The sequence below is a fragment of the Panthera pardus genome, unplaced genomic scaffold, assembly GCF_024362965.1.
Source record: "Panthera pardus isolate Hobbes unplaced genomic scaffold, ASM2436296v1 HiC_scaffold_13, whole genome shotgun sequence".
Taxonomy (NCBI): domain Eukaryota; kingdom Metazoa; phylum Chordata; class Mammalia; order Carnivora; family Felidae; genus Panthera; species Panthera pardus.
The window spans coordinates 197,974,653-198,000,226 of NW_026526688.1; the positions used below are offsets into that span (position 1 = coordinate 197,974,653).

The 25,574-nt window shown below is 48.5% G+C and overlaps 1 protein-coding gene and 1 long non-coding RNA gene across 5 annotated transcripts in view; one reads left to right on the forward strand and one right to left on the reverse strand.

The window, feature by feature from the left end:
• Nucleotides 1-25,574, forward strand: part of SLC2A9 (solute carrier family 2 member 9) — a 254,087-nt gene that overhangs the window by 113,293 nt on the left and 115,220 nt on the right. For all 4 annotated transcript variants that reach the window (XM_019453701.2, XM_019453703.2, XM_019453702.2 and 1 more), the window contains one exon: nt 22,935-23,067. In XM_019453701.2, coding sequence (XP_019309246.2) covers nt 22,935-23,067 — 133 coding nt within the window. The remainder of the gene's footprint in view (nt 1-22,934; nt 23,068-25,574) is intronic.
• Nucleotides 17,678-19,796, reverse strand: LOC128776672 (uncharacterized). The gene is made up of 2 exons (XR_008421851.1): nt 19,593-19,796; nt 17,678-17,977 (listed from the first exon to the last, which is right to left on the reverse strand). It is a non-coding gene; the product is annotated as an uncharacterized LOC128776672 (long non-coding RNA).

Sequence of the window (25,574 nt, forward strand, 5' to 3'; positions counted from 1 at the left end):
GTTGTCGATTTCCTACCTCTGCCACTTTGTAGCTGTGTACCTTGAACAAGTTCCTGCAGTTCTCTGAGTCCCAGTTTCTGCATCTGTAAAATGGGCACAATAGTGCATGCTCGATGGCGTTATCGCAGCCACTGAAAGACATGCTGTATGTGAAGTGCTTATCACTGTGTTCTGAAACACTTGCCACCTGGTGACGCAGTGGATCCTGTGTCCACCCGATGAAGCCCGTTTCCTCAGTCTGGCATTCAAGGCCCCTGAATTTGGGCCCCGTCTCCAATCCTAACGCATCTCTTCTCTAGCAGCCTTCAACTATCCATGCTTTCCCGGATGCCCCTTCTGCTCTCCCACCATCCTCCCTGCCTGGTACCATTTATTCTGTCTTACCTCTTTCAATCCACATCACTTAACCTTTAAGAAAGGCCCAACTCCAGCAGTTACAAACTCCGGAAAAGAAATATGATTTAACAGTCTTTCTGAAAATAGAAAGGAGAGGCTAAACACCACTTGAGCCTGGCCTGGTGCTCCCAACAAAAGCTTTTCACTCGCTCTGTTGAATTCCCATAATAGCGTTTCCCGGGCCTTCGGTCTGATAGGGCAGCACTGGGACGTGCCCTTTCTTACTGCTTCCCTCCGAGTTCACATTGACTGTAATCTCTTGAGAGGCTGAGCCTCTCTCTTTTGGATTCACCTTTCTCTCCCTGCATTGCCTGGTGGGGAGTGGACGTCACTAATATTGTTGACTGACTGAAAAAGCATTTCATCGAGGAGACTAAGTAGCCTCTTCTATTAGCTTAACCTGATGAAGGGGACTGGCAGGGGCTAGTGACGGTGGGGATTGTCTTCCAGGCACAAGGGCCTATTCTGTTTCTTTGGTGCCAATCTGTGCAGTTTAATGGAGGCTGAGAGACCTGGTAGGTGCAGGGCCCAGGGGAGATGCAAACCCAGACACTGTGCTTCCATAATTAGATGAGGCAGATGTTGCTTCTGGCAGATTTCAAGTCCTACTGTTGGAACAATAACACTCCTCTCATGTGTAACTTGACCTCTGAGCTTCTCAAACGGCCCTCACCGATAATAATTCCTCTCTACGCTTTGAACACTGTTAGCCTGGGCCCCTGCCCAGGAGAGCTTGGTGTGGAACGTAACACACACACACACACACACACACACACACACACCCAGCTATCTGTCAGGTCTGGGATGTGGCTCAGCACCTCCCTGAGACATTCACGTTGCTCAGGCCCAGGACGGTTAAGTTGTGTGGCTGAATCACAGCAAAGGACCCTGAGCATATAAACCAGAGATTCAGCACCCAGAATCTCAGTGGGGTGCACAAAACTCCAGAAAAGCATCCCAAATAAAAATTACTTCTATCTCAACCTAATACTTAAAACAAATTTTTCATTGTTTTAGTCAAAACGCTACATGGAAATTGTTTAAAAAGGAATCCAGTCCTACTAAAAAACCCATAGGGAGGAGCAGGGGTCCATTACTTTACCTGCTGAGTCTCTTACAGTTCCTTTAGCTGTTATTTAGCAATTCCCACATATTTTAAAATAATTTAAGCTAGTTTCATATAATAAATCTATATGCATGTATATATAATCATAATCTAAATATAAATCATTGGTTGTAACACTAATTCTGTCGTTTGTTTTAGACATTTTCATTGATGTTCTATTGTAATACTTGAGGTCCAAGCATCCTTATACCACTCGCTCTCCCCTCCCCTTTCTCTGTTCTTCTAATACAGTTATAGCACAATCTTTTATTAATCACTAATTAATATTTATATTATTATTATGTACCCTGATCATTTTCCTTTTTCATGCAACTTTTTGTTTCTCCTGGAGTTAGTGATACCTTTGTTGTTATTTCTCACTTGCTTCATTTTCTTTGTACCTACAGTTGATTTCTTCCAAATGCTTTAATATTAAGTGTTCAGCAATAAATTTGCAAAATGCTAAAATATATTGCAAATGTCCTGTCAGTTCTATTTTTGTACCTCAGTCTTTTGGCCTGTTATTTTAACCTAAACTAGTTGTCTCTAGTTTGGATCTGATGCAGGCTTGTCCTGCTGGGTTTCTGTGTCTCTCTAGCAGGTAGGATCTGCTGTTTCTTGGGTTCCCCGTCTTCCTCTTCTTGGTTTATTTTCTTCTTTTGCTGAGTCATTTCCTCTAGTACTTTCCTAAGAAAACATGAGGGAAGGGAAATCTTTTGAGATTTTCCATATCTGAAAATTATACTATATGTATACCTAATAGAGAGTGGGGTTGGCTGAAGAACTCTTTGATGAATATAATTTTCCTCAGAATTTTGAAGGGATTGCTCTTCCTCAGAAGAATTCTGAGGGATTCCTCAGAATTTTGAAGGCAGTGCTGATGAGAAATTTGATGTCTTTCTTATTTTACTCACTTCATAGGTAAAGTATTATTTACCTCTGGGAGCTTCTAGAGTTTTATCTCTCGTTTTATAATTTTACAGTTTATATCCTTTGGTGTGGCTCTTTTTCCTTCATTGTGCAGAGTTCTCCTTTTATTCTGGTACATTTTCGTATGTCACTTCTGTGACAGTTTTTTCCCTTCTATATTTCTATTTTCTCTTTCTCAAAATCCTTATAGTCAGATCATAGACTGACCTTCTAATTCTGTTTTTAACCTTTCCTTTCTTTTCCTCCATATCTCTCTCGTTTTGTTCTTTATGGGAGATGTTCTCAAATTTATCAGGTGTTATTGATGGGGCTTTGCCCCTACATTTCCCGTTTTTACTCCAGATTTCTTTTTGTTGGTTTCTTTCGGCCTCTCTCCTTCATGCTGGGGACCTTCTCAAATGTCTGGTGCCCCTACTTCAGAGGGCTGAGCAGAAGCTCTGGGGGAGGGATGGGGTTTCACCCAGGGTGATGAGAATGTGAGCAGCATTTTTGTCAGGAGGTGTTCGGACAGCGGCGTGGGATGCCTTTTCTCTTCGGAGGTTGGTTTCTCTTCACAGAACAGGAGGTGCCTGAGTTGCAGGAGCAGGTCAGAGGCCAGGGATTGGGGGCTTTGAGGTTTGTTTACTAGTTTTCAGCTTCATGTTTTGTTACTGTGCCTGGTATGTCCACACCTGAAGTCACCATGGTCCCGCTGATTATGAGAATGAGCCAGACTGTGTGGGGAAGAGAGCTGACTGGCTGCAAGGTGAGGGCAGCAGACGAGGGTCTGTGCTCTTTCACCCCATCTCACCTGCCTTCAGTGGTCCCTTGTGCCATGCATCAGGGGTCTCGCTTCCCCTCAGAGTCCCCCGGGGGCTCAGATTGCCCCTTCCCCCACTTGGCTATCCCCCTGCTTGCCCACCATTGCCACTTTTCCTCTCTTGTTCTCACAGCGAATACCTGTGTATTCCTGGACTGTCGTTCTCAAGAGTCAGAGAAGATAATGGGTGATCTGCCTTGTTTATCAGATAATTTCCATGCCTTTTTTTTTTTTTTTTTTTTTGGTAATCCTTCAATACCCAAAACAGAAAAGGCACCCAGGAGACTTCAAATAAATTGATTTTAGAATGATCAAATTATAAAATGCTAGATTGGGAAACAGTGTTCAGGAAAGCCTGCGGTATTCATATCGGAATGGGGGACCGAGGCTCAAATAGCACCCACCCTCCTCTTGAATGCCTCTGGTAACAAAGCTTTCACTGCTTCCACAGGTTTGTAGGAGAGGTGGTATGCACCAGAGTGTCCGATGGTACTTATTTTAAAACGTTGGGCTTGAGCCCTACCTAAGACCTCCTGAATTAGAAACTTTAGAGAATGTCTGCTGGGGTTGAAAAGGTTAATGCCTACCCATCTACGTTTGGGACCCTTAGAAATGGAGGTCAGACCTGTTCTCATTGGGATTCAACACAAGTCCTGGCTACACGAGCAGCAAGCCAGCCGGCCCTGTTCCCCGAGGGAGCATGGGGGTCTACAGAGTCGACACCTAGTCACCTAGGGGTGCAGCCGAATCCTCATCCAGGGGAAGGAGCAGAAAGAGGCCTCACCCTCTGTGAAAACAAGCCCTTACTAGGTTAGCCCCACCCTGCCAGCCGATATGGACCAATGGCTGCCACCCAAGAACCCAGTAACTCTGCTGTGGGATGAGGAAGGGGTGGGACAGAAGGCCAGGAGTTTATAGGCAGAGTCCCTCTTCATGCAGCCCAGAACAGTGGAGACCAAGGGCGGCCTGTGCCCCCACCCAGTCTAGGTCTAAGCAGATGTAGTTTTAAACAAGTTTTCCAACAGGATAGCTATGTTAGAACGCCCTAGGAGGCCCCATCATGGCCTGGCGCTCTGCGTTGTGTGAAATAGTAACAATAATAAACCCTGTGTGTGTCACTGAGAACTGAGCACCAGGCTGAACACTTTACAGTCTATTTAATTGTCACAACAGCCTGTAATGTAGGGTTTATTATCCTTATTTTACTGATAAAGTGAGGATCATAGAAGTTAAATAGCACGTCCAAAATTACAAAAGGGAGTACCCATGAGGCGAGAAGTCACAGCCAGATGGGCATAGCACCTAATGCCTACACCTGGGCTCACGTGGGTTCACCTGGGCTCGTGGTCTGCTCCAGCTCTGTTAAGTGACAGGATATGGTGGGGCTCTGGGACAGGCAGAGTGACGCAGTCAGGCCTCTAGTCACTGCCCAGCAGTCACGCTGTGGGCAAAGCACCTTCCCTCTCTGGGTTTTTGTTCTCTACCTCTATACCCATGGCCAGCGCAAAAATAGTTTTGTGGGCATCTGCGAGACAGAATGATTCAAAGCTGAAGCTCTGCCCCATCTTGCCAAGTCCCCGGACAAGAGTAACTGATACGTGACCTGAACACCGTGAAAACTTAAAATTTTAGGATTGAAGAATTTAAGTAATGTATGAATCATAGAGACTTGCTCAAAGAACATCAAAACCATAAATGTGTACGATTGTGGGCTTTTGCAAAGCATCTTACGATAGACATTAACAAATGTTAGAGGACATTTGGATCATACAGCCCTTGAGTAGAAATTGATCATAGCAGACACTGACCTGACCCCTTCTGGAATGCAGAAATCTCTTAAACAACCCTGACTTTGTCACTGTTGCTGTTTGTCAAACACTTACCAAGTAGTCCCTCCACAGAAGGCATTATGCTGTGTACTTAATTTTACAGATGGGCAAACTGAAGTTAATTTATTGCCACACAGTCGGGAAGTGTCAGGACACAACCCCAGGCAGTCTGGTTTTGGATTAAGTTCTCGGCTTTTCAAGCACAGAGAACTTCATGAGCTCTACCCTGGAGCTTGGAAACCAGAGCCCCCTGTACCTGTCGGCCTTCTGATCAGGGGCTCACCCCTGCTATTTCCCTAGCTACTTCAATTCTGCAAACATTCACCCAAATGTTAAATAAATCCATTGTAAATTTCCTGTCCCCTCTGACAAATATACTTTGCAAGGATTTTTGGTGTGTGTGTGTGTGTGTGTGTGTGTGTGTTTAAGATTCCTAGTGAAACATTTACATACCTTCTCTTCTCACTGGGAACAATGGAAAGCATTTGCAACATTTGGTTTCCGGCATCTTTAGCTTATTTTCTTAAAAACAAGTACATGTCTTTTCGATAAATGAAAGTTCTCAAAAAACCCAAGTACCTATATACCATTTTTTTTAAGCCAAATTTTACTGAGCCCAGAATTACATTTTGACATTTCCCCCACAGGTCTGTGTGGAGCCTGGCAAATGTTAAGTCCTCAGAACCAAATCAGACCAATGTGGAGTTTTTACTATATTTTTCTCTTCCTGAGATGTGTGTTGTGAGACTGATAATGAATATTTTAAAAACAAAAAAGAGAATTCCCTATTCCAAAATGATTCCAAGAACAAAATAAATGTCTCCCCCAAATTCCAGAACATGACAACAGAGATGCGGAAACTGATTCACTGTAACTAGAGACAAGAGTGGCCGTGGTTTTTGAAAATTGAGATTGTCCACAGTCCACTAGCGTTTCATATAAAGGTGGGGAAGGAGGGAAGCAAGAAGCAGTCGATATAGGTCTAACTCAGAGCTGTTCTGGTAAAAGTTGTGGTAGGAAAGTAGTTGTAATTAGTAGCCTCTGTGCGTGTGACACTGGGGCAGGGCCAGGGCAGAGACGCTGAGGAGTTCTGGGAGCTCAGTCATCCAAAGTTGCTTGTTTCTTTGACATCCTAGCCTCTCCCAGTTGCAAGATCAGCACTTGTCCCCAGTGCCTAGACCACTACCTGAGATGGGGTGCGAGAAAAGTCATGTGTCTTTATCTTCCCAAGTTCCACTCAGTCCAACCCAAGTTCACCCTCACTGGGGCCAAAAAGAGTCTCCTGCGAATGGCTTCTTTGGGCATTCACTGCCTTCCCAGGGTTGTACAAGGGCCCTGAGGCTGACACGTGTTCTGCTGTTTCTCCCAGTGGTTCCTCGGTGGCTCCTTCTGTCTGGGAGGGAATCAGCTGAGCAAATTATGCATGGCCAGCCTCCTGCTCAGTCCAGCATGTCCTGTGGTGGCAGGTGGCTCTGCTGGTGATGGATGTCCTCCCTCTGGTCAGCCAGGCTGAAGGACCCTTGCTGTTGTTTGCAGCTGTGACCCTCGGGGTCCAGTCTCCTTAGATGTCCATGTAGCCATCCCCCACCTGAGGTCCTGCCACTTCCACAGAGCTTTAAACAAGACAGGGACAGTTTTAAGCTCATCACAGAAAGTCCACGCTCTTGTCTTCCTTCTCAGTCCTAAAGACTCAGGTCACTCCTATGCTTTCTCTTATTCTTTCCTCTCAAACAACACCTAGAGTTTCGGTTCCTACCTGTTCTCTCCTTGGAAAGCCTTGAATGGTTTAGGGTCTGGATTACAAAAGAACAAATTTGGAGGTGAGGAAAGTGCTATCATCTTTCCATTAGGAATGAATGACATATTTCTCTAAAGCAAACGCATACTTTCTACCTGTGCTTTCTTATCCTGGTAGTTTAACCCCTCAATGATTCTCGTTTAACTCCTGTTCAGCACACACTCTTGAAGCTAAGTTTTGACTAAGAGTTACTCAGTAGCCAAAAGAGAGCTACAGGTGCTGGTTGTTGGAAATAGAATCACATCAAGTCTGTCCTCCCCATCCTCCTCCCCACCAAATAAAACATAACAATCACCACAACAGGAAACATTAAAAAATAAGTAGGTGTTACATCGATGTGGGCTCCAGCATCACCCACTCACTGGCAGTCCTGGGACGTCCTCAGGTGCTACTCCCTATCCTACTCAGAAGGCAATGAGATAGGGAATACCTGTGGGAATAGTCGAGCTTGGGTGGTCAGGGAAGGCTTCTTTGAGAGGTGGCATTGTAGGTGACTGGTCAGAAGGAGCAAGCTTACAAAGGTGGGGAAGAGGTCAAGGCCAAAGGATAGTAAAGGCAGGGATGAGTGTGGCAGATTGAGGAAGAGAAAACATGGCTGGGGTACTGGAGTAAATTGGGAGAGTGGTATGTGACAGAGATCAAAGAAACAGGGGCCAGATACAGAGAGAAAAGTGGCCTAACATTTTTCTTCCAGAAACAAACAAACTTTTGCTTTTATCCATGATTAACCCTCCCACCTTAAGCCACCAAGAAACAGACAAAATCTATGAAACAACAGTTCCTTAAAATGGATGGCTCTCAGTGCAAGACAGCAATCCCGAGAGAAGGGAAGCAAATAAAGTAGGCCCTACAACCGCCCCGGCGGCATGATTGGCAAGAAAAATGCTGGAGAGGAAGGAGCTACAGAGAGAAGGAGAAAGACCGAGAGACAGAATGAACTCTGCATATCAGCAAAGAGGTCTTCTTAAGTCTTTTGTTGAACAAAATGCATCAGAAAAAGTAACCCGAAGCAGAAGGAGGAAGACGAGGAAGAGGTAAGTCAAATAACAGCGGGAGTTCACACACATCTGGAAGTGTTCCAACTCACCGGAGTGGAAAGACCTCCAATATATTGACATTGAGTAGAGTTCTCATTGGGATTTGGCCTCAGTGGTGGGGCCGTGTTAGCCTGGAATAAAGAATGTTCAGGACCCCCTCTAGCAAGGCTGAAACACTTCTAAATGAACAAACTGATTTCAGGGACCTTGACTGCATCCAAGAACAAAGCTGGATACTACTTAAAGGGATACATCAAAAACCCACAAGAAGCTACATAAAATTCACAATGACTGACATCCAGTAAAAAATTACCAGGCATGCAACTCAGCAAGAAGACATAATCCATAGTTAGAAGGTAAAGTAACTAATATAAGCAGAAGCAGAAATTTCAGAGACGATAACATTGGCATATTAGGGTGCTAAAACAGCTTGTATACATACATTCCAGGTGCAATAGAAGGAAGGGGAGGGCACAGAGATGAAGAGAAGAATGAAGGGTGTAAACAAAGACCTGAGCCAAACTTCTAGGGTTGAAAAATGCAACACTGAGTATGAAATGCACACAGAATGGGATGAACAGTAAATTAACATTGTGGAGGAAGACAGTGGCCAACTTCAAGATGGAGCAAAAGAAACTATGCAGAATGAAACAAAGAAAGAAGATTGAGAAGACTCAATCTGATATGGGCATCTACAAAAAACCTAAACACCTACAGCTAACACCACACTTCATGGTGAAAGATTAAATGACTTTCCCCAGGACTGGAAAAAAGTGAGGATATCATCTCTCGTCAGTAATTTCAACATTGAACTAAAGGTTCTATCCAGTGCAATAAAGCAAATGAAATACAAATAAAATGCACCTTCTTTACAAAGTAAGATTTAAAACTCCCTTGATTTACAGAAGACATGTTTACTTATGTAGGAAATCTCAAAGATTTAACAGAAAAGGTTGATAGAACTAATAATTAAGTCTGTCCAGGTCACAAGATACAAAGTCAGTAGAAAAACATCAATTGTATTTCTATGTGTAGCAATAAATAATTGGAAATTAAAAAGAAAATATCATTTGCAGTAGTGTTAAAATATGAAACATTTAGGGATAAATTTATCAAAACATGTACAAGACTGTATGCTGAAAACTATAAAACAGTTGAAAGAAATTAAAGGCCTAAAGAAACATATATACCATATTCATGGACTAGAAAACAATATGGTTAAAATGTCAGTACTGAAACTCATCAGTGATTCCAGTATAATTCTAATGAAAATACTTTCTCACCCTTTTTGTTAGTAGAAAACAGATAAGCTGATTCTAAAATATATATGAATATTAAAGGTCCTTGAATAGCCAAAGCAGTTTCGAAAAGAAGGAACAAAATTGGAGGTCTTGTACCATCTGATGTTAAGATTTACTACAAAATTACAATGTGGGGGCATTGGGGTGGCTCAGTTGGCTAAGCATCTGACTCTTGATTTCAGCTCAGGTCATGATCATTTGGTCATGAGATCGATCCCCAAGTTGGGCTCCATACTGGATGTGGAGCCAGCTTAAGATTCTCTCTCTCTCCCTCTGCCCCTCTCCCCTGCTCATGCTTTCTCTCTCTCAAAATAAACAAAAACAAAACTACAATGTTGTATGGCAAAACCATAGAAAACAGATCAATGGAACAGAACAGGGAAGTCAGAACTCAATCTAAACATAGATGACCAACGGATATCCAACCAAGGTGGCGAGGTAATACAAAGTAGACAGAATGATCTTTTCAGTACGTGGTGCCGGAACAATTGCATATTGAAATAGGAAAAAGTGGAAGTAGGAGATGGACTTGAGCTTGTTTAGCAATGCCAGAGGTTGGAAGCTGGTCTGGGCTCCCTGGCTTTCCCCTCTTCTCCCTCAGAGTGATTCCACTAGATGAGAACCTGTGGGGCAACATGGCCATGTGTCCCTGGGGATGTGCATAGCCTTAAAACTTGTTCTATGAAATGCATACTTTTTAAGCCACACTTTGCTTCAAGTAAACATGATGGTTTCCACTTAAAGAGCTCAGCTTTGGGAAATGCCACCTAGTGAATGGCCCATTACCCAGACTCCAGATCCTATCCTCACTCATTAAAGAAAAACAAACAAACAAATACAAAAACAACAGGAAATCTGTTGCTTCAAAAAGCATACCGCGGCATCACTCAAAATATTTATTTAGAAGCCGCTATATCTAGAAGGAATAACAGAGCTGGCATAGCCAGTGTTCTCAGTGGGCTGATGAGGAAACCGTGGCCAGAGGCAATGACTCGCTCAGAGATGCACCAGTCACGAGTAACAGTAATGATCGTGATAATATCAAACGTGTGCATGACACCAACTCCATGCCAGATACATTCCAGGCGCTTTACACATACTGACCTATTTAATCGTAACCACCCTGCTGAGTAGGTACAATTGATTGGCATCGATCCCATTTTGCAGATGAGGAAACTGCTGCACAGAGAATTGAAGTAACTTACCCAAGGTTTCTCTGCCAAAGAGCAGCAGAGCCGGAACAGGAATGCAGGCATCATGGCTTCAGAGTTTGTGGCCTCTGTCATTAACCCACCGCCTTCCCAGGCGATTCAGGGTCTCTGGCTCAGGGCAGCCAGACCCCTCAGCCTGAGACTCCCAGCTCCCACATCCTAGACCCCAGGCCTGCAGATGCTTTTGCGTGCAGTCAGTGTGTTTTCAGTGCTGATAACTCGGCCTGCAGGTGTCGGGGCAGGCCCCACAGGGAGGCTTGCAAGGAAGGAGCAAGAATTTACCAGGCAGGCCACGGGAAGTCGAAGGGTTTCCAGGGGATGGAAACAGCACGTGCAAAGGCTCGGAGGTGTCAGAGAACAGGAGTTCTTTGAGAGAGCTTGAAATCGCTGGGGATGGGAAGGGACCCAGAAAGGAGCTGAGGCGACAGTGGTGGCCACATGGAGCACCTTGAATTGCCAAGCTAGACAGTATGAGCTTTATTCTGGTGGTTTCTTTCCATGACAGGGTGTGGCCTCTCCTTAGACTCCTGGACACGGGCTATGCTGGCACTGGCTAGGTCTTCACTGGCCCAACCAGCCTTTTCTCTCAGGCACAGCCACCCACCAGCTCACTTGAATCACATACAGCCTAGAAGTAGGGACACCCCAGTGCTGAGTGGCTGGTGACAAGAAGCAGTGCCAGCAAATGGCCTTTGGTTTCAAAGCTCTGCATTTTCTTTGGCTTTGGTCTTCTAGCACTTAAGGTATTTGAAAGATCAGAAGAAAAGGTGAGGTTCTGAAAAAGACCTGTCTTTGTGAAAAACAAAAATTCTGAGCACAGCCTCTGCTTATCAGAGTATGACAGGTGCCAGATGGGCTGGGATGCACTGGCCACAGCTTTATGAACAGGGGGCATGTCAGAGACAAGCAAGCTATGGCAGAGATTCCTTGGGAGGAGCTGAGTGCAGGCCTGCCATCTGCTACTCTGTTCCCGCTGTTACTGTCCTCAGACCTGCCCTGCCCTTCAGGACATGTGCGTGGACAGAATGAATGACAGTGTGAATAAGTTAAGGGAAGGAAATCCTAGCATCGCTCTGGAAGTCCAGCCTCACACCCCATGTGTTTGTAGAGTCAAGGGCACTCAGGGGCACAGGGGATGGGAGTGTGTAGCCTGGTGCAGTGCAGCCTAGTGTCTCACAGATAAGGAGACGGCACCCTTTAGGTGGAGGGGCGCCATTCTCCTTCTCAGTGGGCTCAGCAAAGGGCCACCAGGCTGTCTGTGTCCAGGGCAGAGGTGCCAGATGGCTGGACAGAGGCCCCAAGGGGGGGAAGAAGGAGGAGCAGTGACCAATAAATTAGATGGGGGCCTCTGAGAGCAGCTTTGCTGGGCCTCAACTCCTAGACTTCCTGCTTGGGTCTGAGACATGAGTTCCATACACTCAGCCCAGACACCAAATCATACTCTTGGGGCAGCAGATCTAACCTCAGCCTATTGTTTGATTAGGATGGGTAACCTATACTGACTGGCTCAGGGGATTCATTCCCACAGCCAAGGGAAAAGATAACCAACATCTGTTAGCTCCCAAATATGTACCAGGCCCACGCTCAGGATATCACCTCTATCACCCTTATAGCAATGCTACAAAGTTAAGTTTTCATTACCACTCTCATTTTCTGGCTGAGACAACTGTGATTCCAGAGAGAATAAGTCATTTGCTCAAAGCCCCATAGCTTGGAAGTAAAAGAACCTGAATTTGAATTTGGGTCTAACCCCAAAGCCGAATGGAGCTGTGAAAGGCAGAGACTGACATCCAAGGTCACAGAGCTCTTGATAACTGGGGCTGGTCTCTGACTGCTAAAAATCATGCCTCAACTGTACATGTGCCCCAAATGGAGGTCATCAGTAGGAAAGTGCAATTCACATCAATGTCCTTATGCTTTTATTATTTGTTGTTTCAAATTTTTATTTAAATTCTAGTTAGTTAACATATAGTGTGATACTGATTTCAGGAGTAGAATTTAGTGACTCATCACTTACATGTAACACCCAGTGCTCATCCCAGCAGGTGCCCCACTTAATGCCCATCACCCATTTAGCCTATTCCCTACCCTCCTCCCTCCATCATTCCTCAGTTAGTTCTCTATAGTTAAGAGTCTCTCATGGTTTCTTTTTCTTCTTTCCCCTACGTTCACCTGTTTTGTTTCTTAAATTCCACATATGAGTGGAATCATACGGTATTTGTCTTTGACTGACTTATTTCGCTTAACGTAATACACTCTAGCTCCATCTACATCATTGCAAATGGCAAGGTTTTGTTCTTTTTGATCTCTGAGTAGTATTCCATTGTATATATAAACCACATCTTCTTTATCCATTCATCAGTTGATGGACATTTGGACTCTTTCCACACTTTGGCTGTTGTTGATAGTGCTGCTATAAACATTGGTGTACATGTGCCCCTTTGAATCAGCAGTTTTATCCTTTGGATAAATACCAAGTAGTGCAATTGCTGGGTCATAGCTCTATTTTTAACTTTTTGAGGGACCTCCACACTGTTTTCCAGAGCGGCTGCACCAGTTTGCATTCCCACCAGCAGTGCAAAAGGGCTCCCCTTTCTCCACATTCTTGCCAACATCTGTTGTTTCCTGAATAGTTAATTTTAGCCATTCTGACAGCTGTGAGGTGGTATCTCATTGTGGTTGTGATTTGTATTTCCCTGATGATGAGTGATGTTGAGCATCTTTTCACATGTCTGTTGGCCCTCTGGATGTCTTCTTTGGAAGAGTATCTATTCATGTCTTCTGCCCATTTCTTCACTGAATTATTTGCTTTTTGGGTATTGAGTTTGATAAGCTCTTTAGAGATTTTGGATACTAACCCTTTATCCCGTGTGTCATTTGCAAATATCTTCTCCCATTCTATCAGCTGCCTTTTAGTTTAAAGCCTTAGAACAAACCCCATTCATCTTCCTTTCTTGAGGTGTATTTGGAAGATACTATCTGATGGCAGATGACCCATAGTGAGGGATGTGGAGGTGGTAATAGACAAAGCCATGGTGTGAATGGATCTGAACAATGAAACTCAGAAACCAGAATGACTCAGCTGGAACCACGGAAGCCTGACGAAGGGGATTAATAATGGGCTTCAAGTCCAGGGAGTTTTATTTAGAAAAGAATGGTGGTGACCTAATTCCCCGGGGAAAGAGAAGGACAGTCTCTATAAATGTAAAGTCAGGGATGTGGTCTGCCTCAGCAAAGGAGTGCCCTGTCTGTCCACGAGAAAAGTGTAGGGGTTAAGAGAACCATGCTGGGTACCACGCTGCCTGGGGTCAGTCCCAGCTCAGCCATTTATAAGATGTGTGACTGTGGTTGCATCACCTAACTTCTCCATGCCTCAGTGTCCTCAACGGTAAAATGCGGATGAAGGCAGGGGTATTGGGAGGATGAAGTTACTGTGTATGAAGCACCCAGCAAATTCCAGCGTGCTTGGTGCCTGTCTCTTACTGAGGGTTGGCCCGGGAAGGTCCTCTGCGGGTCAACAACCTTTAAAAACTGCAAGGATTTCTCTGTCTAAAATGGAGAAGGGACCATCTTGATTTTATGGAAGATTTTGCTACAGGATCACCTCAGTATCCTTATCAGTAAAATGCTTGGTCAGAATCATAGCTTCTGACCTTACTTTCCAATTAGATTGCTTGAGAACTACACAAGGCAGAGGACAACTGAACCCTTTGAAAAGCAGAAAAATGTTGTAGGAAAAGGGGCGGGGATCTAGCATGGCTCGAAAAGCCGCTATGGGTCACTGCTCAAGTCCTTCCCTCACACCTGGAACTCACAGCAGCTTGCTGAGAGTAGGGTAAGTGTGTCCTTGGAAGATAATTTCAGCATTATTTCTCACACAGGAAAATGCAAGGGGACTCGCGAAGCCCATGTTCTTAAGATCCCCATTATTGTTGTGTTGACATAGAATCAGAACCTGAATACATACAAAAAATAGTGATTTCTAGAACATACGTTTGCCACAATGAATTGAACCGTTTTAATGGCTGGATTGTGCTCTACAGGGCCAGGTGGTATTGATTTCCGCACGGACTAGAGTGGAGATGGTAATAGACAAACCTGTCGCAAGGCGGTGTAGACACAGCTGGGCACAGGCTCCCCACCCAGGGCTCTGCAAAGCTGCGGCCGGCAGGGTCCCTCCCTCTCTGAAAGGTGGCTATGGGGATGGCGTGGTCAAAGGATTCCATGCACGTTTGTTGACTGATGCTGATTCCCTTGTGAAACCCAGCTCGACAAGCAAGGGGCATTCGCAGGTCTCAGTCGGCATCCCTTCTGAAGGTGAGCACCAGTTTCCGCACTGTTTCTCCTTATGGGATGGCTGATGCTTGCTCTGGCGTCTTGCCTTGATGGGGTCCTCATGATGTTTTGGTAATAGTAGGAGCCATTGGAGTTCAGCTTGAGTGATCTCTGATGACTTCCGTGTAGAACTCTCCGGGGGGAAGCAGGACTGGTCGTAGCTAATATGATCTGCATATAAATTCTCTATTCACCTAGAAGCCTCCATGAGGGAAGGTGATGTGGTATCGCTTTGCTCTGAGAACTGCGTCCTGCTGGGAATAATGTCACGTAAGGAGCCCCATGCAGGAATCAGAAGAGCCAGGCTCTCATTCGCCTGCACCCCTCAATTTCTCATGTGGACTGTGCATGAATTGCCTGACCTTTCTGGGCCTCAGTTTTCCCCTTTATAGTCTGGAAATTATAATAGTACCTCAAAGGGGAATATTACTTATGGTATTTCAGCCCTTTAATAGAATGCCATTTGAGAAGTTGGAGCATTAAAAAAATATAAATGGGGCACCTCAGTGGCTCAGTCGGTGAAGTGTCCAACTCTTGATTTTAGCTCAGGTCATCATCTCACAGTTCGTGCGTTTGAGCCTCTGCAGTGAGAGCGCAGAGCCCGCTTAAGATTCTCTGTCTCCCTCTCTCTGTCTGCGCCTCCCTGCTCGCACATGTTCTCAATCTCTCAATCGATCTCTCTCTTTCAATCTCTCTCTCTCTCAAAATAAATAAATAAGTTTAAAATAATAATGATAGCTAAATAAAGTACTTTAAAAGCAGAGATGTGTGTTATTTCTCCGTCTCCGTCTCTCGCAGCACCATCACTGACCTGCGCCATTCACCCTACCCAGCGCTCAGTCAGCAAGCTTTAACTGGACACCTGCCATGCCCAGGCACTGGGCCGAAACATGAAAGAACACGGCAGGGGAAGGGCCCAAGGAGCTGGTCTAGTCAGAGAGAAACACCCGGAAAGAAATCCATTGCTACATGAGTTAACAAATGCTCTCATGGGATTCTGTACCTGGTAGAGATGTTATCTATGGGTGGGAATGCTAAACTTGGAAGGGTAGACAGTTGCTGTATGGGTAAGGCGGAGGCATTCCCGGGAAAGGGAACAGCACATTCAAGGGCGTGGCATCAGCTCTTAGAATCAGTGAGGCTCACCGATCTGCAGGAGCAGAGCCGAGGCGCATGGACCTCTGTCCAGCCCAAGGCAAGGCTGGCGTCATAGCAGGGTTCTTATTAGACAGGGTTTGGGATTCCCAGCTAAGAGATTTGGGCTTGACCCTCAGGGCAGAGGGAAGCCACTGGATGGTCTTAGAGAAGTAACTTAGAACACCACATCCACTTTCCAGAAGGATCACTGAGGCTGTGAGGGATGGAACGGAATGCGGAGGGTTTGGGCACAGTTGAGATTCTGCTGCAGGAATCCAGGCGAAGCGGGGGAAGAATGTGCCCCAAGGCCAGTCCTAGCAAGGAGGAAGGGGCAGAATGCGTGTGAGGAAGGTTGAGAAACAGCCAACGGGGACATAGGGCAGGCAGCCAGTCAGATGGCAGCTGAGGGTCAACGGCAGGCGTGGAGAGACTAGGTTCCTGAATTGGGTTCCTGGACAGGTGGGCATCCAGGGGTAGGCCTGGGTGGGCCGGGAGGTGACAGCCCCTGTGCTCGGACGTGGAACCAAGAGTTATCAGTGGCGCTGCCCCCAGGCGACTGGCCATGAGAGGAGCCCCAGGCAGAGACGAGGGCTGGACGTGGACCTTTGGAGGCATTGGGTCCACAGGTGGGATTGGGTTGGGTGTCCTGGCAAAGAGACCCTGAGATGGACGTTGGTGGGCAGGAAGCTGATGGGGAAGTGTGTTCAGCTCAACTCCTGCCAGAGAGTGAGGGAGTCAAACTCAGCAGATGGGGAAGGTGAGCTGCCCTCAGTCATACAGGGATCCAGCCCTGGCTCTGGACCTGGAGGGCCCCTCGATTGTTCCATTTCCAGACAGAGGAGGACAGGCAGGCCTATGTGTCCCCACATCAGCCAGCCCCTGCATGCAGGTTGCTCCTGGGGAGGGGTGGGCAGCCTCGGTGGAAAAAGCATCCTCCAAGGTCAACAGCCAACCATACTCCTGGCTGTTGGAGAATGAGCCCCTCAGTTCTGGGTCCTGCACCGCCATCCACTGCCAGTGGATAGAGGGGAGACCCAAGGCCAGTGGCTCTCACTGTCCCTGGGGCCATCTGGAGATGGCCTGGCACCCAGGCCACACTCCCAGACCAGCCAGCCTCAAATCTCCAAGTGTGGGAGACAATGGGCATGAGCAGTTTTTAAATCTCTCCAGGGGATTCCAATGCACAGCTAAGTTTAAGACCCATCGTCCTAGGGGAAGTCCTGGAGATAGAAAAAAGGCTGGGCTCACGTCCCCAGGTGCTCAAGGAAGCTGGAGGAGAACCAGGAGAGGTGGCCTGGAAGGGCCGGGGGCTCAGAGCGAAGTGAGCAGTCGCCTGCAGCAAGAACCTGCATGTGTCTGGGGGAGGGGTGGCCCCGCTGCCCCCAAAACGTACCTGGGATTGGCTTTTATCGGCTATGCTGAGGTGACAGACATGTGGCCGCTGCTTTTGGAAGAAGAGTTTGTTATTCACCATTCCGGTGCCACCCCATGCAGGGCCACACAGGGCGGGCACCGGGGTCCATCAGGAAGCAGGAGGGAGGGGAGAACAAGGCCTGAGCTTTGTTGTGGTTTCTGCATCAAGGAATGGGCAGGGCAGGGTAGGCAGCTGGAACAAGTTTAGGACTACATGGTTTGAATGATCTCAGGCCAGCTCTGGGCCGCAGGGGCTGTCTGGGTGTCTGGTATCTGACCTTCCGGTAACTTAGGGTGGGAAGAACATGGGCTTATGTGTGACAGTTGGATAAAGGAAGTCACTGGGGGCGTGGGCTCTGGTTGGTTTGCAAGGGAAAGACATGCTGTCAGGCAAGTTGTTTACTATGACGGGAAGGGGAAGCCTACAGGATCAGTAAGGACCCAAGATGCCAAAGCATCAGTAATACAGAAAATGAGAGGCGTAATTAGTAAGCCTGCTCCGTGGGCCCTTAGCTTGGAGACCAGCATGGGCTGGATTTCAGTACCAGTACCGGAGCAGCTTTCACGACAGCGCACGGTAGCCTTGACCCTGGATTCCTCCTGGCTGCAGAGGAGATGCAAACTCCTGGGTCAGAGGAACTCCACGGGGAGGGGTGGTCCCAGGGATGGACCGGAGGGAGAGCACACTGGCCGGAAGTGGCAGAGGGAAGAAAGGAGAGGGAGGGAAATGAGAAGCAGCCCCCTCCCCGCCTCCCCCTCCCAACCCCCTTTCCTCCAATTCTTTCCACCGTGGCTCCAAGTCCAGAGCAGGCTTGGACTAGGAGACGGAAAACCTGCTGTTCACTCAGGTTGATTTTGATTGTTATTTTGAAACTGTCACCCCGAGACTATCTGTCTCCTAAGGTTGAGGCCCCGGGGGGGGGGGCAGAGAAGAGCACCCCTCGCCAATTAAACTTTATTATTTTTTTAAATGTTTAATGTTTATTTATTTTTAAGAGAGAGAGCATGAGTGGGGGGAGGGGAAGAGAGAGAGGGAGACACAGAATCCCAAGCAGGCTCCAGGCTCCGAGCTGTCAGCACAGAGCCCGATGTGGGGCTCAAACTCACAAACCGTGAGATCATGACCTGAGCTGAAGTTAGACGCTTAGCCAACTGAGCCACCCAGGCGCCCCCCCCCCCCCCAATTAAACTTTAAAGAAACGTAGGAGATAAAAACCAGGTTGTACTTTGACGGCATCATGAATTGTGTATCTTTAACACGTGTTGTATTTGTGGAGCACCGAGTGTGGAGCTTGGGACATGGAACGCTCCATAAACATTTAGCCGTTACCATCATCAGATGCTAAATATGATGAAATAGAAAAATACTTCATTTCATCCCTGGCTGGCTTTGTGGGACAGGCTTCCTTCTTCCCCTTCTTGCTGCCAGAAGCACTGAGTTGTGGCCCCGGGAGCCTGTCTCATTGGTGGCATGTGTGCCTGCCAGTGTCACTGTCCCTGTCCTGCTCGTCTGCACATGGAGGGCACACAGTGATGTCCTTCAGAAGAACTTGACTTGGGGTAAGGTCACTGGTTCCAACTCTACTCAACATTTTGTGCAGTCGTATCAGAGTCTGGGAGGATATTGTTTATGGAAAGGCCTGAAGTCATCGACAGCTCACGGGCAATGTGACCAGGAGGTCTGTTTTACAAAGGAAACCTTGCAGATTCAAGAACACGGTCGTTGGGTTATTGTGTGACCCACTCACTTTACCTGAGAGGGAATTGAAAGTCACCCTGGCCGACAAGATGATGCATTTTTCTCTCCTCCCGAGTGAAATGAGCAGGTGTAAGAACTCTGACCTTGTGCTCTATGGAACGCAGGAGGCCCTAACCGGCATTACAAAGACTCATCTGAGATTGACTTTCCGTAGCCCCTCGTGGTCCTGTGCTAGGCGAGTGATACATATTCTTTACAACACGCCTTCTCGGGGTGCCTGGGTGGCTCAGTCGGTTAAGTGGCCCACTCATGATTTCGGCTCAAGTCATGATCTCATGGTCTGTGAGTTCAGGCCCCGCATCGGGCTCTGCACTGGCAGCATGGAGCCTGCTTGGGATTCTCTCTCTTTCCCTCTCTCTCTGCCCCTCCCCTGCTTGATCTCTCTTTCTCTCTCTCCAAATAAATAAATGAACATTAAAAAATTTAAAACATGCCTTCTGTTTTGAACAGTTTCTAACAAAGAAAGTTAGAGGCTGTCCTCTGCTCTTGCCAAGGGGGTCTGTGTGAAGGTGACCAGTGCGTACAAAAGCCACTTCCCATACTCATGTGTTTCTCCTGTAGATACTCTGTACTGGGCACGGTCTCTGCCCTCTAAGTGTGGTGTGAAATGCTGAGTCCTTGGCTCTGTGTAGGACCAAATGCCCAAGAGCACCGTGGAGGGCCACTGAGGATTCTTTGGCCTGAAGCAATGGAAGAAGATCAGATCCCCTGGGTCGGGAAGCCTCGTGCTCCCCCCACTCCCCCTGCCCACCCCCCCCCCCCCCCCGCCGGTGACTGAGGCACCTGTGGTCAGGCTTCGTGGATTAGAACTTAGATTCTTGGGCCCAAGACCTATTGTTTAGTCATGGCTCTGTGATGGGATTGTGGCTTCAATGAACCACTTAACCTCTCTGTGCTGCAGTGAATATTTCTGTAACATGAGCGTGATCCTGGTCTGTACCTCAGAGGGCTATTGTGGAAATTCAGGGAGATAATCTACGTAATGTGCTTCTCACCACAGTCCATGATAAAGACCACTCTTGTCTGTTGAATGCTTGCAGCGCACAGGGTCCTGTGCTGGGCACTTGATAAATCTATTAGCTCACGTAACCCTCCTGACAACCTGTGAAGAGGCATTAGTGTTATCCCCATTGTACAGACAGGAAGACTGAAGCATAAGCAGTCAGGTTGCCAAGGGCCACAGAGAACTGGGGATCGAGGCAGAATTCAAGGTCAGACGGCTATGGGATTTGGGATTTTGTAGGCACTGAGTTCATGAACTCCACTGTTGGCTAGGCTCGGCCCTCCCTGAGTAAAATGTCGCCCGAGCTCTACTCTGAATATTCCTGCCCTTCTCCTTCCCCGCTGCAAACACTGTTAGCATCCCAAGCTAGGGGTCACCTGCCCTGAGGTCAGTAATACCTGCTTTTCTCTGGAGGTAGAGACCAGAGCGCAGCCATGTCCTTAGGAAAGATTCTACACGTCCTTCCATTTACGACATCACGGATCCCAGGCTATACCAGAGACTTGGCTTGTCAGTAATACTAGAAATCCACTCCGTGCACTCACTGACAGCGTGACAGAAATGCCGGACTGTGGACGCAAGGAAGTGGAGGGTGTGCATCCCATTTGGGTGTGCAGACCCTTGCACAGCTCCTGGATGTCCTCAGAGCCACGTCCAAGTGCCAGGGAATGGCTGCAGACCGCCCATGACCAGCCTCCAGTGTCTGTACTCCCGTGTCTCTAGCATCCCCTGGCCCTACATTCCCACTGCGGTTCTCGTTTCCCAGTGAATCCGGGTGGATCAGGCCTCTGCAGTCGTAGGTGCTATTCCTACTCCAGATCTGCCCTTCCAGCTCCTCTCCTTCCGCCCTTCCGCAGCTCCAAGGATCTTACCCTGGAAGGTCGCCTCTCTTTAGATGCTAGGGGAAGGGCTTGGCTACTTCCTTCTCTGCACCTCCTGGCTGGCAGGCCTCCGTGTGGGCTTTTCTGTCTTCACATCTCAAACGTGCAGCAACAGCTCTGGCCTCTCTGGCTGCTGGGAGGTGAAATGAGACAATTGTGTGACAAGCCCACGCCACGCCTGGCACATTAATAGGAGCTTAATTGGGTTAATTCCCCTGTCTTCCCACCGCACCTGCCCCCCCCCCCCACAAGCTTTCTGTGTTTGCTGTTACTGAGACAGCAGGTAAACTCTAAGGAAAAACAGAATCAACAACAACATACTCACACCAAAAAAGGCATAGCCAAAATTCTACTTATGTGTACATCATTTTTCTTTGTTCCTTGGTCTTTCAAAAAAATTGAGATATAACTCACCTACTGTAAAATCCATCCTTTTAAAGTGGTTTTTAGTGTGTTCACAAAGTTGCATGGCCGTGGCTCTTTTCTAATCCAAAATATTGGAAGCCCATACCTGTGGGCAGTCCCTGACCATCCCAGCTCCCTCTGGCAGTCCTCCCCTCCCCCCCCATCACCACTAGTCTACCTTTTGCCCCACCCCCAACCCGGTCTTGTCTCTCACCCCGAGTTCTCACCAAACCCAGGGCTGACATTGGCCTGGAGGTTCCCTCAGGGCGGTGGTGACATCAGAGGAGTTTTGTGAACATAAATTGCTATTTTACACAGAGAGGGCGGTAGGATCGAAGGTCCCTTGAAGATCAGGACCTGGTCATAGTCCTTCTCCAGCCACTTGGCCTGCTCTGTGCTCCAGGGGTCCCCACCTGCTGCACCCTCTTGTGATTCGGGGACTGAGAACTTACTGGGGCCTCTGGCCTCAAGGGCCTCTGTAGGGAGCCAGCCCTGGGAGAACACTAGAGGGGATTCTGTCCCCAAGGGTGCTCGGGACCCCAGGGACATGCTTCCAGTAGGACCTGACCTGAAGCCGGCTGAGCCTCCCTTGGCCCATCTTGCAAAGTCTCTTCAGGTGAACGTGCCTCCTTGCTGGTCTCCTTTCTCTTTCTAAGGAAATAAAGCATGTCAAGAATTTGGCATTGAGCATTTTGCTTTCTCTCCATCAGAACTGCCTCCCATTGGCATTCTCTTCCAGCAGAGGCATGGGGAGAGCTTCCTTGGTAAACTGGAGTTGAAAAACAAAGCGGCTCAGGAAGAAGCTGCCTTAATCACCTAGGAACAGCCGCTGCTGCGCTTCAGCGGCGTTAAGGCGACTGGCGCTGCTCCCAGTGGCCCAGATGCCCCTTGTGTAGCTCAGGCTGTAGGGCCCTGCTTGCTTTCCCTGGCCCCGGACAGGGAAGAATCCCCGCCAGCCCCACCACGCTCACCCGCGGGAATCAGGGAAGCTCCAGCCACTACCTTCCCCGTGTGTCCTGGGACAGGACCAGCCTGGCTGGGGTCTCTCCGGCCTGGGAGGCGTCTGGGGACTGGCATCAATGGAGACAGCAGTTTCTTCTGTGCACCTGCTGTGCACCAGGCCCCACAGCCCAAGTGCTATCCGATTGCACTCTCGGGACAAGCTGCAAGGTGGCCGTGGCTGTCCCCGTCCCACAGGTGAAGAGACCGAGATTTCGAGGGGCCACGGGCATGGTTTCCGGGGCCACAAGACCAGGAAGGAGTGGAGCCCGTTCAGGCTCACCATGATGCCCTCCCAGAGTCCTGGCATTGGTCAGCTCTGATATCCCTGAGTGGTCTTGGTCCCCCTAAATCTCACAGGTCACCACCTCACAGGTGGTTCTGAGAATGGACCGACCTCGTGCGTGGACAACGCCAGACCCGTGGGGCTGGTGCTAAACCAGCGTCCGTTCCCTCTCTCAGCCTTTGTTTGTGGGGATCCCACTGGTGCTGGAGGGTCTTCTGCACAGAGCTGACACCGCTTGGCCCAGGGGCCCACCCGCAGCCGGATGACTGAAGGCCACAGCCATTCATCGGCCTCCTCTTTCTCCCTTCAGGAGAGCACCTGGCCATACCTGTTTGGAGTGATCGCTGTCCCTGCCTTGGTCCAGCTGGTGACCCTGCCTTTTCTCCCCGAGAGCCCCCGCTACCTGCTCTTTGAGAAGCACGACCAGGCCGGAGCCGAGAAAGGTAGGGCACCCGTGGCCTTTCCTGCATAGCTCCAGCCTGTTCGTGGGGGTCAGCGCTGCAGGGCACTCTGGAACCTGGGGCCATCCCTCTCTGCAGGCACTGTGCTGGGTGCCCCTGGACACCCTGTATTGATTCATCCTCCCGGCAGCCTGCAGCAGGGACACATATCACACAGGGAAGCTGGGAAACCCAAGACAGAGAAGGATAGGACCCAGATCTGCTTGCTTCTGGGTGGTGTCTGTCTCCCCATTGGTCCCAACCTCAGAGACAGCCTGACTTCTTAGCGGTTTAGGTCTTTCTTGGCTCTCTCCTCACCCCTCCTCTCTTCTTCACTCCCGGGTTCTGCTGTCCTAACATTCCCAAGGAAAGGAAATACACAAGTGCAGAAGGAGCACCCGTGTCCCGCCAGCACGGGGCTGGGTGCCAGCAGCCTGCAAGGGAGACAGAGCGTGCTCACTCTACAGGAGAGAAACAGGACATCCACGGTGGGGCTTGGGACTGGTCTTAGTTCGCTGTCCTTAAAGCTCCTGAACGGTGAGGTGCCGGGTCAGATGCAAAGCATTCAGAATCAGAGGCGTTCCCACAGTGCCCCGGAAAGGCAAAACCATTTTGCCCAGACACAGACGACGTAGAATGAACACCCCCGTCTTCTTGTAAAAGGAGACACTGATGGCACCCCCGTTAAGCAGGAGGGGCTGGGTGCACCAGGGCTGCCCTCCCGTCCCCAGCTCTGCCGCCTGACCTGGTCTTCTAACCTTCATCTGTGGAAGGAAACGATAGGAACCTCCCTCTGGGCTTGTCATAAGGGTGATGAAATTACATGATATATATAAGGTTTGCAGGAGCATTTGCTGTCATTCTGAGAACTCGGTCCCTTTCCTTATCCGTACCCTGTCCTCTGATCTAAATTGCACTAGTGTCCACGTCCAAGAAAAAAATTGAGAATTACGTAGCCTTTACTTAATACAATTTGTGCAACCCTTTTTAAAATCCACACAGCCTCAGTATTTTCTGAATTAACAAACGAGATATTAACAGTTGCCTCCACTTGCCTAGCAGTTTGTGGCTGGGATCCATTTTCTCATTTACAGCATTCCTGTAAAAACATGACATCAGGAAATATTATCATTACTTTCACTGTTTAGGCAAAGGAACCGAGGCTTACAGGGCTGAGGTGATCTGCCCAAGGCTGTGGTTCTTGGTTTTTGGTTTCTAGAGGCCTTTAAAAATATGATTGGGGGCGGGGGAGGGAGCACATGGTGGTTTAGTCGGTTAAGCGTCTGACTCCTGGTTTTGGTTCAGGTCATGATCTCACGGTTCCGTGCATATGGTGGGGGTGGAACTTGAGGCCTGTCCCCCGTCAGGGGCCCCTGGCCCTCCCCATCCTACAGCCGTGAGCATCAGGAAAAGGACTGGAACCAGAGGAGACTTTACCTCCCACCCCACTCATGCTCAGAGGGGCATCAGGGGGTCGTGTTCCAGGGGACTTCCCATGGGGCCTGTGGGGAGACCAGCCATCCAGAAGTCAGGCTGCAGAGGAGGCGGCTGATTGTCAGATGGGGAAGGCTCTGGAGCGACACTAATGTGGCTGAGAAAGAGCCGGGGGATCCTAGTGCCAAAAGCAGCCAGGCTGGGGGTCAGTGGAAGGTGACGATTCCTCCAGTCCCATCCCTCCTGGCCTCGTCGGCAAGAACCCGCAGGAAATGCATCAATTACGTACGTTTGGAATGGGCAGTGAGTGTATGTGCAGACAGTGAAGACGGCTTAAAAGGTTTGCTTCCCAGCACAGGAGGGAGGGAGGGAGGGAGGGAGGGAGGGAGGGAGGGAGAAGTCTAGTTATTAAGAAAAATGATAAATATTACATGTGTGCTTTATACAAAGAACAAAGACGCTGGCCTAGGTTGAAAGAGAATTTTGAAATTCGCATCTGTGCCAATAAAAGTGGGGTTTCACTCCAGACACTCAGCAAACAACAGGTATTTGTGCTGGCACTCTGCCAGGTGATGGGGAGAGCGGGAGACCCAAGACGGCATCCCAGCCCCCCAGGAGGTGAGGGGAAGGGTAAGAGAGATGGACGTCCCCATTGGTAGCTCATCTGTATTGAGAACTCTTATCATCCTGAGCACTTCGCATGTATTAGACCCTTAAAACCTCCCAACCGTGGAAAGCAGATCACATTATTACTCTCGTTTTAAAACAAAACAAACAAACCAAAAACCGAAGACGGGATAAGTTGACAAAGGACACGGAGCTTGCACATGGTGGCACTGATAGTCTGGCTCTGGAAGCCCTGAGCGCAAGTAAAGCACACTCTGTTGTGTTGCCTGGCTCGATGGGAGATGCGCCTTGTCTGGTCTGTTGGTAATTTGGGGGGAAGGGGTCCCGCAGCGGTCAGCTGCTGAGACAACACCACAGAGCAAACCGCCTTGAAGCTCGCCGGCTTAAGACAATGGCATTTATCGTCCCAGGTCTGCAGCGGGCTGTGAAGTTCTGTCCATCCCAACAGG